The 15468-nt window shown below is 46.9% G+C and overlaps 1 protein-coding gene across 2 annotated transcripts in view; it reads right to left on the reverse strand.

Annotated features, from left to right (window-relative positions):
- Positions 1–7310: 7310 nt before the first annotated feature.
- Positions 7311–15468, reverse strand: part of eefsec (eukaryotic elongation factor, selenocysteine-tRNA-specific) — a 256915-nt gene continuing 248757 nt past the window's right edge. For both annotated transcript variants that reach the window (XM_055647961.1, XM_055647962.1), the window contains exon 7: positions 7311–7623. In XM_055647961.1, the coding sequence (XP_055503936.1) occupies positions 7445–7623 (179 nt within the window). In that variant the 3' untranslated portion in view covers positions 7311–7444. The remainder of the gene's footprint in view (positions 7624–15468) is intronic.

A 15468-nucleotide genomic window follows, 5' to 3' on the forward strand; every position in this document is an offset into this window, starting at 1 on the left:
ACACTCCAGAACGGCGGATATATCAAATTCAGCCATCTCTTCAAATCAGAAAGGAAATGCAGCAGGATACTAAATTAAATCCACTGTTTGGACAGGTTTGCGCCCTTCCATTTATTTTCTGTCGACAGGGACCAGACTTACTTTGGTCTCGCCCACACAGTGACTGTGCTCGAGCTGTCTGTGATGCTTCACGTGCTGAGATACTGCACAAGATGAAAGGAAATGAAAATTTGAAATTAATTATTCCCAAAATAAAGATGGCTCGATACACTCTGGGGTTAGCAGAGCAATAAGTTAAACTGCTCCATGCGTCACTAGCTGGTGAATCTCACTCCTAACCTCAGAACACCCGATCCACCACACTCCCTGACTACACCACGTATATGCTCAAACTTACAGAATCACAGTCACACTCACAAGCTCACACATATACACACCACACACATACACACACTCTCACACACAGACTTACACACATACATGCACACATTCATATACACACACTCACACAAAACAAACGCACGTTCAACATGGACACATCCAAATCAGTCTTACACACACTTATGTGCAACCTTTAATCACAATCACACGCACACACACACACAGTAAACATACACAACCTATTTAGTCATATACACACACACCCACACACACACCCACACCAAACCCACACACACACACACACATGGGTGGCACAGTGGTAGAGTTGCTGCTTTACAGTTGCTGCCTCAAGTTGGATCCTGTCTACGGGTCTGCCTGTGTGGAGTTTGCACATTCTCACTGTGACCACGTGGGTTTCCTCTGGGTTCTCTGGTTTCCTTCCACATTACAAACATGTGCAGGTCAAGCAGTTAATTGGCTTCTGTAAATTGCCCCTCGTGTGTAGGGAGTGGATGTGAAAGTGGGATAACATGGAACTAGTGTGAACAGGTGATCGATGGTCAGAGTGGATATGGTGGGCCAAAGGGCCTGTTTAAATGCTGGATCTCTAAAACTAATAAAACACACAAACACTCTAATTATTCACACACACTCACTCACACACACACCCTAATTAAAGTCGCACACATGCACATTCTATTTACAATCACATGTACACAAGCCCAAATCACACGCACACTCTAATCACAGTCACACATGATCATACCTCGATCAGTCTCACAAACACATACAGTATACACAATCCTAGTCTCTCACAGTCGTACATTCAGGCCGTTCAGCCCATCCTCAGAAGTTAGCAAAGGTGTGCGGTGTGCTTGCTTTCATAGGTCAGGACAATATGTCAGGAAGCCACGATGCAGCTTTATAAAACTTTGCTGAGGCCAAATTTGGAATGTTGGGTTCAGTTCTGGTCCCTCCATCAAAGGAAGGATGTGGAGGCCTTGGAGAAGGTGCAGAGGAGATTTACCAGAATGATGCCTGGATTACAGGGCATTAACTCTAAGGAGAGGTTAGAGTTAACTTGGATTGTAAGAGTTGGCTTTGGCACCATGTTCGGCACAGACATTGTGGGCAGAAGGGCCTGCTCTTGTGCTGTTCTACGTAAGCCTAAATATCATCAGGCGTTTTAAAGCAACACTCAGGATGAAAGCGGGAGAGGTGGGACAGGTTGTGGGCTGGAGACTGCATCTCTCACGAACCAGATCCGCTGCCTACTCGTGCAACTAGAGCTCCACCTACAGGACTCAGCCAGGGCACACGTCTTCACTTCAAAAAGATGGAGTGAGGGGGGGTGGAGGGGTGGGTGAGATGGAAGTGGGCGGGGGGGGGGGGGGGGGGGGAAGGTATTATAACGGTTTAGGTTTTTATTGCCTTGTTACTGAGGTACAGTGAAAAAGATTTGTTTTGCAGATAATTTGCAAATATAATCAAGTCAAACTCAAGTACAATAGATAGAGCAAAGGGGGATACAGAATGCAGAATAAGGTTCTCAGCATTCAGGGGTGCCACAGTGGTGCAGCACTGCCTTACAGTGCCAGAGACCCGGTTTGATTCTGAGCTCAGGTGCTTTCTGTGTGGAGTTTGCTCGTTCTCCATCTGTTCTCTCCACGTGAGTTTCCTCCGGGTGCAGATTCCTCCCACATCCCAAAGATGTGCGGGTTTGTTGGTTAATTGGTCTCTGTATATTTCCTCGTGTGTAGGGAGTGGATGAGAAAGTGGGATAACATAGATCTAATGCATACGGGTAATCGCTGTTTGGCATGGACTCGGTGGATCGAAGGGCCTGTTTCCATGCTGCATCTCTAAATTAAATTGCAGCACACCAATTCCATTGACAAAGTCCAATGACCATAATGGGGTTGAGGTGAATCGGACAGTACCCTAGCTAATGGAAGGACTGTTCAGAAGCCTGATAACAGAGGGGAAGAAGCTGCTCCTGAGTCTGGTGATACGTGCTTTCAAGCTTCTGTACCTTCTTCCGATGGGAGCAGGAATGACCTGGATGGGACATGTTTGGCTGCTTTTCTGAGGCAGCTGAAATGTAGATGGAGTCGATGGTGGGGAGTCTGTGCATGTGGACTACTTAATATCTCAAAATACAGCTTTATGATCCTTGCTTGTAACGTTTGTTTTTAATGCTGCGAATCATCAAACGTCCAGCTCATTAAACAGGTAAACCATCTCTCAATGTTACAACGGCACTTCATTTGTGAAGATATCAACCACTATTGTTGCTTTCATGTTGCTTTCAATCCAATTCACCCACAAGGCAGAGGCCCAGCACAAAATGCCAATGCAAATGTATGAAAAACAGCCCTGGCACCCATGCCCACATAGAAAGCTGGTTAGATTTGTTCATTCACTTACCAGATCCAAACATTGATCTGCCAAACCCACCATTTGCTGCCCAATATAAATTGGCTTTGAGCAGATAGAAACAAGGAACTGCAGATGCTGAAGAAAGATGCAAAATGCTGGAGTAACTCAGCGGGTCAGGCAGTATCTCTGGATAAAAGGAATGGGTGACATTTTGGTCAGAACCATTCTTTGGACTGAAAGTGGAAGTGGGTGGGGGTGGAATCAACTGGAGGTGAGAAAAGACCAAAGCAAATCAGGGTCGGCAACAGGTGACCTCAGTGGGAAGAAGTCTGGACACAAAATGTCACCTTTCCTTGTGCTGCAAAGGGTGAAGATATGGGCCCAGGCCATGAGAAAGCGGGCGGCCATTTGGAGTAGGAGGCAACCGAGAAGTGGCAGGCAGGGGACCAATCAGTAAGAGGCAGGGGCAACCGAGGCAGGGCAGAGGCAATGGATGAGGTCTTGAGGCTAGGGAGTTTGGGCCAATGCAGCTAGTTTGACACAGTGATAGAGTTGCTGCCTTACAGCGCAAGAGACCCGGGTTCGATCCTGACTACGGGTGCTATCTGTACAGAGTTTGTAAGTTCTCCCTGTGACTGCGTGGGTTTTCACCAGGTGCTTCAGTTTCCTCCCACACTCCCATGACTTCAGTGCAGGTTTGTCAGTTATTTGGCCTCTGTAAATTATAAATTGTCCCTCGTATGGAGGAGAGTGCTAATATACGGGGTGATTGTTGGTCGGCACAGTCTTGGTGCGCTAAAAGGCCATTTCCTCACGGTATCTCTAAGGTCTAAAGCTGACTAGATTTGATGAAAGAGTAAGCAGGATGCGATGAACATTGCAGAGGTGTCAATCGCAAAATCAAGTAAACTGCTGATACTGGAACCTTGAGCCAACTACAACGTTCTGGAGGAGCTCAGCGGATCAGGCAGCATCTGTAGGGGGAATAGACAAGTCTGAAGATGAGTCTTGACCCAAAACGTCACCTATCCACGTTCTCCAGAAATGTTGCCCGACCTGGTGAGTTACTCCAGCACTTTGTGTTAACCAGCATGGGCAGTTCTTTGTTTCTACATAATAAGAATACACAAGGAAATGCAAATGGTGAATGTCCACAGTGAAAAGTCAGAGGGGGGCTCCCTGATTACTGCCCGAGGAATGAAGGTGTGGTTGCAGAATGAATCGGACAAAACTGAAGGCAAGTATTGGCTGATTAGGTGGTCCGCACAAAGCAGTATCCTCAGGTCAACACGTAACAACATGTATGCCATAACCACAACTAATTTAAACTTAATAACTTAATCAATGGTCACTAAATCAAGGACCAGTCTCACCTTGTTTAAGAGGGAACTGCAGATGCTGGAGAATCGAAGGTTACACAGAAAAGCTGGAGAAACTCAGCGGGTGCAGCAGCATCTTTCGGCCCGAAACGTTGCCTATTTCCTTCGCTCCATAGATGCTGCTGCACCCGCTGAGTTTCTCCAGCTTTTCTGTGTAAAGGACCAGTCTCACCTTGGGCACTCCCTCTTCTCCCCTCTAACATCAGGCAAGAGGTACAGAAGTGTGAAAACACACACCTCCTGATTCAGGGACAGTTGCTTCCCAGATGTTATCAGGCAACTGAACCATCCTATCAACAACTATAGAGCGGCCCTGACCTACCATCTAGCTCATTGGAGACCCTCGGACGATATTGAATTGGACTTTACTGGACTTTTTCTTGCACTAAACATTATTTTCTTTGTCATGTGTCTGTACACTGTGGATGGCTCGATTGTATTGTAGTCTTTCTGTCTGACTGGAGAGCACACAACAAAAGCTTTTCACACTACCTCAGTGCACGTGATAATAAACTAAACAAAACATTCAACACCTACAGAATTAACAATCATTGGCATTCACAGGACAATATACAAGATAATACCTCAGAAGGTTGAAACATGATCCAATCTCAAGGGGCAACACAAGGAACTACAGATGCTAGAATCCTGGGGAAAAACACAAAGTGCTGGAGGAACTCAGCAGGTCAGGCAGTATCTCTGGAGAAAAGGAATAGGTGACGTTTCGGGTCGAGACCCTTCTTCAGACTGAGAGTCAGCGGAAAGGGAACTCATATATGTTGCTTGAACAGGAGGTGGAGGCAATTATTTCATAATATTTAAAAATAATTTATTTTGCATCTCCGCTTGTTTAGAACTTGCTTTAAGGTTTATTTGCCAATGAACTGAAGTATTAGCTCAGTCTCTTTCTCTCCCTGGATGCTACCTGACCTGCTGGGTGTTTCATGCATTCTGTCTCTACCTCCCGTTTCCACTTTCCCCTCCTCAGACGGTGGCCTTTGGATATCGGCTGCGATTAGGCTCGAGTTCCTTGCCTGGTCTAATCATCAATCACCAGTCAGGACATCGAACAAAGAACAGTACAGCACAGGAACAGGCCCTTCGGCCCACAATGTCCGTACCGTACATGATGCCATTAAATTAATATCCTCTGCCTGCACATAATCCATATTCCTCCATTCCCTGAATAGCCATGTGCCGATCTAAAAGCCTCTTAAATGCCACTATTGTATCAGCCTCCACCACCACTCCTAGCAAAGTGTTCCAAGCATTCACCACCCTCTATATAAAAAAAACCTGCCTCACACATTGACTTTAAACTTTGCCCTTTTCACCTTAAAGTTATGCCCCCTCGTCTTTGACATTTCTACCTTGGGGAAAAGGGTCTGAATGTGTACCTTATCTAGGCTTCTCATCATTTTATTTGTGTCTATCAAGTCTTCCCTCAACCTCCGATGCTCCAGAGAAAACAATCCAGGTTTGTCCAATCTCTCCTTGTACTTGCCTTTATCACCTTCAATACTTTCTAATCCAGGCAGCGTTCTGGAAAACCTCCTCTGCACCCTTTCCAAAACCTCCGCATCCTTCCTGTAATGGGAACTTGAGATGTTAGGCACGGATAAATGTCTAAAACAGATAGTCTGGGACCACAAAGGCAAAGAAAACCAAAACCAGGTGAGGCAGCACCTATGGAGCGAAGGAATAAGTGACGTTCCGGGTCGAGACTCTTCTTCAGACTGATGTGGGGGTGGGGTGGCGGGAAGAAGAAAGGAAGAGACGGAAACAGTAGGCTGTGGGAGAGCTGGGAAGGGGAGGGGAAGGAGGGAGAAAGCAAGGACTACTTGAAATTTGAGAAGTCAATGTTCATACCGCTGGGGTGTAAACTACCCAAGCGAAATATAAGGTGCTGCTCCTCCAATTTGCGGTGGGACTCACTCTGGCCATGGAGGAGGCCCAGGACAGAAAGGTCGGATTCAAAATGGGACGGGGAGTTGAAGTGCTGAGCCACCGGGAGATCATGTTGGTTAATGCGAACTGAGCGGAGGTGTTGGGCGAAGCGATCGCCAAGCCTGCGCTTGGTCTCTCCAAGTAGGGGATAGAGTCCTTACAGGAAGCAGGGTGGGAAGAAGTGTAATCCAGATAGCCATGGGAGCCAGTGGGTTTGTAGTAGATGTCAGTCAGTAGTCTGTTACCTGCGATGGAGATGGTCCTAGAAACGGTAGGGAGATGTCGGAAATGATCCAGGTGAATTTGAGTGCCGGATGCAGGTTGGTGGTGAAATGGATGATTGGACTCCCCTGCTCCCAATTCCTCCATCTACGCCGCATCTGTACCCAGGACGAGGTGTTCCAAACCAGGCCATTGGAGATGTCCTCATTCTTTAGGGAACAGGGGTTTCCCTCTTCGAGTATAGGTGAGGCTCTCACCAGGGTCTCCTCCATATCCCATAGCTCCACTCTCACTCCCCATCCCCCCACTCGTAACAAGGACAGAGTCCCCCTTGTCCTCAGCTTCCACCCCATCAGCCGTCACATATAACAGGTAATCCTCCAACATTTTTGCCACCCCCAACGGGATCCCACCACTGGCCACATCTTCCCATCTCCTCCCCTTTCAGCTTTCCGCAGAGACTGCTCCCTCCGTAACTCCCTGGTCACTTCGACCCTTCCCACCCAAACCACCCCCTCCCCTGGTACTTTCCCATGCAACCGCAGGAAATGCTACACTTGTCACTTCACCTCCCCCCTCAACTCCATCCAAGGACCCAAGCAATCGTTCCAGGTGAGGCAGAGGTTCACCTGCACCTCCTCCTCCAACCACATCTTTTGCATCCGCTGTTCTAGGTGTCAACTGCTCTACATCGGTGAGACCAAGTAGAGGCTTGGCGATCGCTTCGCCCAACACCTCCGTTCAGTTTGCATTAACCAACGTGACCTCACGGTGGCTCAGCACTTCAACTCTCCGCCTCTTCCTTTCTTCTTCCCGCCCTCCCCCACCCCACCAGTCTGAAGAAGGGTCTCGACCCGAAACATCACCTATTCCTTCGCTCCATAGATGCTGCCTCACCCGCATTGTCTACCTTTGATTTTTCCAGCATCTGCAGTTCTTTCTTAAACTCTTGAGGAAAGATCAGCACGTTGTTTCAAAATATAAATGATTTTTCAGCAATCAAAGGTATTAATTTTGATTTTATTTCTTCAAAAAAGTCCACTGCTGAATCAAGTTTTAAGGCAAGAAGACATGAAGTGATGATCCTTTTAAACCCTGTCCCACCTCTCAATACTCCTGATATGAAAATAAACATTTTAAGACTGAACCATCTTTTTCTGTGGGTCGAATAAGTATCTCTTAAAGGCTAAGGTGATGGTTGCAGGCTGTGCGTCATTCTTCTCTTCGTCCGTTCTCGCACCCTCGCCCTTTGCGGCCTTGTATTTTTTCTTGCTGGTCAGTGCGAGCTGTTGTTTGGTCTCCGGACTAAGCCCATCTGTAGAAAAAGGGCAGCCATTGTCAAGGTCATAGAGTCATAGAGTCGCGACAAACAGGCCCTTCGGCCCACCGCATCCATGCCGCCCCCTGTACCGATCTACGCTAACACTATTTACCTACATCAAGGTCCTGGTCTTCTAAACCTCAGTCGTTGCATTGATTCTTTTAAATATTGTGAAATAATTGCTTCCACCTCCCCTTAAAGCAACATATATCCATGTGCCTATCTAAAAGCCTTTTAAACGCCACTATCGTATCTGCCAACACCACCCCTAGCAGCGCGTTCCAGGCATTCACCTCTCTGTGTAAAACAACTAATTTGATTAGATTTACAATGTGAGTTTCTCTTTAAGGTTTGCATAGTGGCACAATTGGTAGAGCTGCTGCCTCAGAGCGCTAGACACCCGGGTTCGGTCCTAACCTTGGGTGCTGTCTGTGTGGAGTTTGCACATTCTCGCTGTGGCCAAGTGGGTTTCCTTCAATTGCTCCGGTTTCGTCCCACATCTCAAAGACGTGCGGGTTTGTAGTTAATTGCCTTCTGTAAAATTGTCCTTTGTGTGTAGGGTGTGGGAGAACATAGAAGTAGTGTGAGCAGGTTATCAACGGTGAGCATGGACTCAGAGGGCTGAAGGGCCTGTTTCCATGCTGTTTTTCTAAACTAACTGAACTGAACATCCTCCTTATATCTACCCTTATAAACAGAATAAGGAACAGGCCCTTCAGCCCACCGAGTCTACGCCGACCACCAATCACACCACACACTAGCACGATCCTACACACTACGGACAATTTACAATTTTACCAAAGCCAATTAACCGATAAACCTGCACTTTTTTGGGATGTGGGAGGAAACTGGAGAATGTACAAACTCCGTACAGACAGCGCCCACAGTCAGGGTCGATCCTGCGTCTCTGGCGCGGTAAGGCAGCAGCCCTACCGCTGCGCCACTGTTAATGGAAAACTTTGAATCTATGTTTGCTGTTGCTGTTCCTAATTTCAATGTACAAATAGAAAATTGACACCGCTCTTCATAATAACCTAGAATACCTGATTTTGCTAAGTATGAGCAAAATATTGGGCTGAGGGGAGACCTGACAGTATATAAAATTGTGATAAACATAGATATAGTAGACACTCAGAACCTTTATCCCAGGATGGAAATGTCAAAAATGAGACAGCATAATTTAAAGGGGAGGGGGACAAAATTTAAAGGAGATATGTGGGGCAAGTTTCTTACACAGAGGGAGGTGAGTGCCTGGAACGTGCTGCTGAGCAGTCGCGGACTGGCCAGGGTGTCAGCTTGCCCGATGGCAAGTGGGCCCCTGATGAAGTGGGCCCCCTATATCAAGTGGGCCCCTGATGAAGTGGGCGGGCCCCCTTTGTCTTCTGGCAACCAATATTTTTAGACCCAGTCCGCCACTGCTGCTGAGGGTGGGGGGGGGAGGCAGATATGAAATGGCGTTTAAGAGGCTTTTCAATAGGCATGCGGATACAGTGGGAATAGAGGAATATGGATCACATGCAGGCAGAGGAGATTAGTTTAACAGGCATTTAAGTGGCATTTAAGAGGATTTGAGATAGTCATAGGAATATGCAGGGTTTGGAGGGATATGGATTAGTTTAGTTTAGTTTAGATTAATTTATTAGTCACAGAACCGTGAAAAGTTTTTTTGTTACGTGCTATCATGTCAGTGAAAAGACTATACATGATTACAATCAACACGATTACAGTCCACAGTGCACAAATACAGGATAAAGGGTGCAGGTAGAGGAGATTTGTTTGACCAGGCATCATGCTTCACATGCACATTGTGGGCAGAAGGCCCTGGTTCTGCGCTGTACTGTTCCACGCTCAGTATCCCAACTTAAAGCAAAACAAATCTGTAAATGAAAGCCCTTTAGATCTTTTATATAGCATCTATGGTACGTTGCTGTCCAAAGAATGCCTTCAGCTACTAATTTCAGGCTAATAAATTCTGAAGCAAAATGTTCAATAAACTACTTGTTATTATGCGTTAGTAAATTGACAAGAATCCCTTGAGAAACTGAGTCCATTTTGCTTAAGTGGAACAGGCTGCCTCCCTCACTGACAATTAACCTTTCATCCAGAAAGGGTTAAGTCAGACTAATGTTCAAGAGCTTTAAATATAGATCCTGTTGCCTATCACTGATGCTGGAAATTAGTACGGAGATAGGTAGTGAAGTGGATCCATGTTCTGCCCTGTTAATGCACGTTCCTTGTTTAATGTGATCAAGGGAGTATTTTGACCTGTTTTCCCAATTCCCCTTAAAGTGAAAGAGAGTATTTCTTTTTGCGTAACCAGAGAAACCCACAGAGGTGGGGAGATGCTGCCGTGAGATTAGGCTGAGTTCTGTCTGCCGTGGTTTACACGTGGCTAGAATCAGTGATGAGGTTACTGTAATCTGTAGACCTGCTGGCTCCAACGTCTTTGTGATGGAGTCCCATCACATTGGTTAGATCCATGATGGCAACGCGCCCTCTATCAATCTGGGGACAGGGCCAGTTATCTGATTTGGGGTTTGTAGATAAGGTGCAACAACACATAGTTTGAACACCTTCTAGGTTCTCGTCTGCCTGCATTGCATTGCTCCCGTCTCTCAGGAACTACTTCCCTGTGGCTATGCCCCTGGTGCCACATCCTCCCCGGCCTTTGCTAGCGCCTGTCACAAGGAGAACGATGCCAGAGTGTCTATCGGCCGAATTCCACCGTCAAAAACAAGCAGCATTTCAACTTAGAGTTGTTAACCCTTTCACAGCTTGTTGCTTTGGCCAAGAAAAAACCCAAGGGTCATAAAATCACAAGTCGTGGAAACAAAGAACTGCAGATACTGGGACCCCAGTCTAAAGAGGGGTCCCGACCTGAAATGTCTTTTATTCCCAGGCATGCTGCCTGACCCGCTGAGTTACTCCAGCACTTTGTGTCTATTCTTAAAATTATAAATCGGGCCCTCATTACCTTATTGCAAATTTAAAATTCTGGAAGAAAGATATAAGGGGAAACTTTTTTTGTTTCACTCAAGAGTTAAATGATGTACTGGAAACCAATGTCCATGTGGCTTGTAAAATAGTTCCAGTAAGGGAACTGGACAAGCACGAGACAATAATTTGTAGCAAGTAAGAATTTCATAGTTCCGTTGTCGGTACATGTGACATTTAAAAACTCATACATGATTACAATCAAGCTGTCTACAATGTACAGATGCAGGAGAAAGAGAATAATGTTTAGTGCAAGATAAAGTCTTTAATCAAAGATAGTCCAAGGGTCTCCAATGAGGTGGATGGTAGGTCAGGACCGCTGATGAGAGGATGGTTCAGTTGCCTGATAACAGCTGGGAAGAAGCTGTCCCTGAATCGGGAGATGTATGTTTTCTCACTTCAGTACCTCTTGCTTGATGGGAGAGGGGAGAAGGGAGTGAGCAGAGAATAGGCAGCTGAAAGGCGTTGACATTCTCTCTCTCTCACACAAACCCACTTTGCCATTGTCAATGCTGCATGTTTTGATTAACCACAGGCCAGTCGCCTGCTTATTTGCATTCCTGCCTTTGAGCACTGCTGACTCACCTGAGGAGACAGGGCCCGGAGCCCGGGGAGAGATAAGGCAGAGCCTCCAGCAGTTTGAACGCCGCAAATCGGTGCGGGCGATCTCCACAACAATGCCTGTGCTGGCGGCAGACTATATCCGACCAGGCAAAATACCCGCAGCCCAGGCATAGCAGGCTGAGGGTGCCGACAATGGAGCAAGATCTTGCTTTGTGCTCAGTCCTCCGCATGCCGTTACCTGCATGTAAACAGCAGAGGCATGCTGCGTGGGCGCCTGATTCAACCGACAGCACAAACACTCTCCACAGCGGCCCACTGCCTCGCCATCCACTGCCACCTCACCGAGTATGCCGTGACCTCGGTAAATGAGGACGGCACGATGGTGCAGCGGGTAGAGCCTCACACCCCTGGGTTTGATCCTGACCTTTGTGTGCCTGTGTTTGTGTGTCTGTGTTTGTGTGCGTGCATGTGTGTGTGTGTGTGTGCGTGTGTGCGTGTGCGTGCGTGTGCGTGTGTGTGCGTGTGTGTGTGTGTGTGTGTGCGTGCGTGTGCGTGTGTGTGTGTGTGCATGCGTGAAGTTTGCACGCTCTCCCTGTCACCTTGTGGGTTTCTACCGGGCATCAAAGAGTCATAGTCATACAGCATGGAAACAGGCTCTTTGGCCCAACTTTGGCCCATGCCGACCAAGATGCCCCATCTACACTAGTCCCACCTGCCCTTGTTTGTCATATCCCTTTAAACCTATCCGAACCATGAACCTGTTCAAATGTTTGTTAAATATTGTCAACGTACAAGCTCAGAGTCCCAATCTCCCAATCTACCTCATTGCGGTCCTTGCACTTCTTTTTATCTGTACTATCTATGTAATTGCATGCTACAACGCTGTTAACACTATTTTCTACACTCTGGTATTTTTCTCTTTGCACTACCTGTCGTACTTGTGTATAGTTGGATTGTATTCATGTCTAGCATGATTATAGCAGGATAGTACAAGCAAAGTTTTTCACTATCTTGGTAGAAGTAACAATGATAAACAAATGCCAATTATTATCGCACCTGTTTCAACTGTCTCCTCAGGAAGTTTGTTCCATACACACAAAAAGTACCCCCTCACGTTCCTATTAAATCTTTCTCCTCTCATCTTAAACCTATGTTTGGTTTCCTCCCAAGCCCCAAAGACTTGCTGGTTTGTAGGTTAATTGGCCCTCTGTAAATTACCTCAAGTGTGTAGAAGGTACATGAGAAGTGAGATAACATAGAACTCTTAGCGTGAGCGTGGGATAAATAGTCAGTATGGTGGGCCGATGGGCCGATGGGCCTGTTTCCATGCTGGATCTCTAAACTAAAAACTGAAATGAATAATTTGGACAGCTACACGGATAGGAAAGTTTCGGAGCGATAGTCAGGCAAATTAGATTGGTATCGATAGGCACCTGCAGCACTTTGTGTCTCTCTTCAGGAAGGACGAGTCGGGCCAAAGGACCTGTTTCCGTGAATCTATCATTGCTCTGGGCCATGCAGATGTTGTGTATGGCGATAGGCAAATGAACTTGAGGGTAAACTTTACACGGAATCATTGCTCACAGCTTTACGTAGCTGATTGCAAGCAGAATGAGAGCACAAATACAGGCCCTTCAGCCCCAATCATTCATGCCTACCAAGATGCCCCATCTACACTAGTCCCACCTGCTGACGTTTGGTCCGTATCCCTCTAAATGTTTCCTATCCATGTACTTTTAAGACTACAGAGATATTTTAGAGATACAGCGTGGAAACAGGCCCTTGACCTGTGTTTTTTAAATGCTGTTATAGTACCTGTCAGAACTACGTCCTCTGGCAGCTCGTTCCATATACCCGCCTTCATCTGTATGAAAAAGTTGCTCCTCACGTTCCTATTAAATCTTTCCCCACTCACCTTTAACCTATGTCCTCTGATTCTTGAGGGAAATGTGTCAATGCCTCCCGGAAGTCCATGTTCAAAATTTTATAGTTTCCTACATTCCACGAGACAAAGAGGATTCTTCCCAACAGACACCACTGTACTGAAGGCTCAAACACTTGCTCATATTGCAATCTTGTACCACTCTGCTAACCTTACCTCAACCTAACTACAGGTAGACACAAAGAGCTGAAGTAACTCAGCGGCTCAGGCAGTATCTCTGGTGAAAAAGGAGGGGTGATGTTTCGGGTTGGGACGGTTCTTCAGACTGAAAGTAGAGGGGAGGGAACTGGAGGTAAGAAAAGGCCAGAACAAAGCAGGGCTGGCAACAGGTGAGCAAGGAAAGGTGCAGCTCATAATGGCCCATTATTGGCTGGAGAAAATGTGATAGCAAGGATGCGATCAGTGGAACTAGTAGGATGCGAGAGCGGGGGAGGGGGTGTGGGGTGGGGAGGGAGGGAAAGCAGGGGTCATTTGCAGAGAAATCATGTTTAATGTTCATACAGCTAGAATGTAAGCTGGCGAAATATGAGGTGCTGTTGAAAGAAAAGGGTGCTGTCCCACTGCGGACCTAATCTGCAAGGAGTTGCGATCAGCATGGGAACGAGGTCCTAGGAGGTAGGATGATGCTCGAGGGAAGTTCCCGAATACTCGTGGCCTCAGCTAGGGAGTGGGAAACATTTTCAGCATGTTGAAAAAACTTGGTCGGATGGGACTCGCAGGAATGGAGTGGGGTCGCTATTTAGTTAAATCGAGGGCAGCTGTAGGCAATCTCCTTCTGACGGGCATTTGGATTGGCTCATTGGAGTTTGCAGACCAGGGAAAACTGACCAGTAGGTAAAATGCCCGCTAAGCTTTATTATACTTATTAAAAGTGTCACCACTCCTTCCCCCCCCCCCCCCCCCTCTCTCCAACTCTCTCTCTTCTTCTCTCCCCCCCCCCCGCGCTCGCTAAAGGACTACCATACACTGTGGCAGCCATTTACCTTCCTCTTCATCACGGGTGTGAATTTCAGACAGCGCTCCCTCGCTTTCCCTGGCCCCAGCTTTTGTGATGCGTGTGCTTTTGTGTGTGTGCGTGTGTGCGTGTGCGTGTGCGTGTGTGCGTGTGTGTGTGCGCGCGTGTGTGTGTGCGTGTGTGTGTGTGTGTGTGTCCAGTGTGCAGTTTCAATGCGCACGGTCGTGTGCGCTTAAGGTTTTCCAGGCGAGTGTCTTCGAGCTTGAAAGTCGAAGACACTCTTCTTAACTCGCGGATTAGGTCGCCGCAGTGGGACAGCCCCTTAACTCCATTTGTCATTGAGGCTGTGTAAGGGGTTGCACAGTGACACAGCGGTATAGTTGCTGTCTATGACCTGGGTTCAATCCTAACTACGGGTGCTGTCTGTACGGAGTTTTCATGTTCTCCCAGTGACCACGTGGGTTTTCTCCGGATGCGCAGGTTTCCTCCAACACTCCAAAGATGTGCAGGCTTGTAGGTTAATTGGTTTCTGTAAATTCTTCCTGGTGTTAAAGCAGAATTAGTGTCTGGGTGATTGCTGGTCGGCGAGGACTCTGTGGGCTGAAGGGCCTGTTTTTACGCTGCATCTCTAAACTAAACTAAATCTCAGATATTTGTTGGAACTGTGCAGGGTGAGGCCAGAATCCATTACTGCAGCAATTGCAGGCATTCTCTGCACCGTTTGGAAGCTGCTTGTTTCCCAGTGAACAGCAGCAGACTCATTCATTGCTGGACCGAGGCATTTGCCGAGTCTGGACTTCCACATGAAAGTGACGCCAGCAATTGGAAGTAATTTGTTGAACTGCTTGAAGATTAAATGAATCATGGCACCAACAAACAGCACTTGGGAAACAGTTTTGTTTTCATGCATTCTTTTCTGATTACCTAAAATGAAAGCCAAGATACAAAACGTGCTTTTGGTACTGGAACGTTGACAGCAACAAGCACTCCCATACTCACTGTTTGTAATTACTTAATACTTGAAAAGACTGAGTCAATTTTTTTCACAATGTATACTTGTGGTCTTTGTTCCTTGTGTTATAGTGCGGTTCCCACTCTCTCTTTCCCTTTCTTATCAGAAACTGAATTCTTTCCCGGCCTGACTTCTCCCCAATGTTAATTGGTCTGTGGTTAAGAATCCAACTCTGTCATGGCCTCTCCTTGATCTGCAGAGGTGAAGCAGCCAGCCTTAACCTTGGCCCAAGGGGACATCCCTTATCCTCTGTGTCACAGGCAGAACCTTCCTTCCCATTAGTCTGGTATATTGACAATCACTACAGTGGCAAATTCAGCAAATGCGTCAAGCCAGTTCTCCTCTGCATACCATGGTCAATTGATGCAAGTA

This window comes from Leucoraja erinacea, chromosome 16, assembly GCF_028641065.1.
Source record: "Leucoraja erinacea ecotype New England chromosome 16, Leri_hhj_1, whole genome shotgun sequence".
NCBI lineage: Eukaryota > Metazoa > Chordata > Chondrichthyes > Rajiformes > Rajidae > Leucoraja > Leucoraja erinaceus.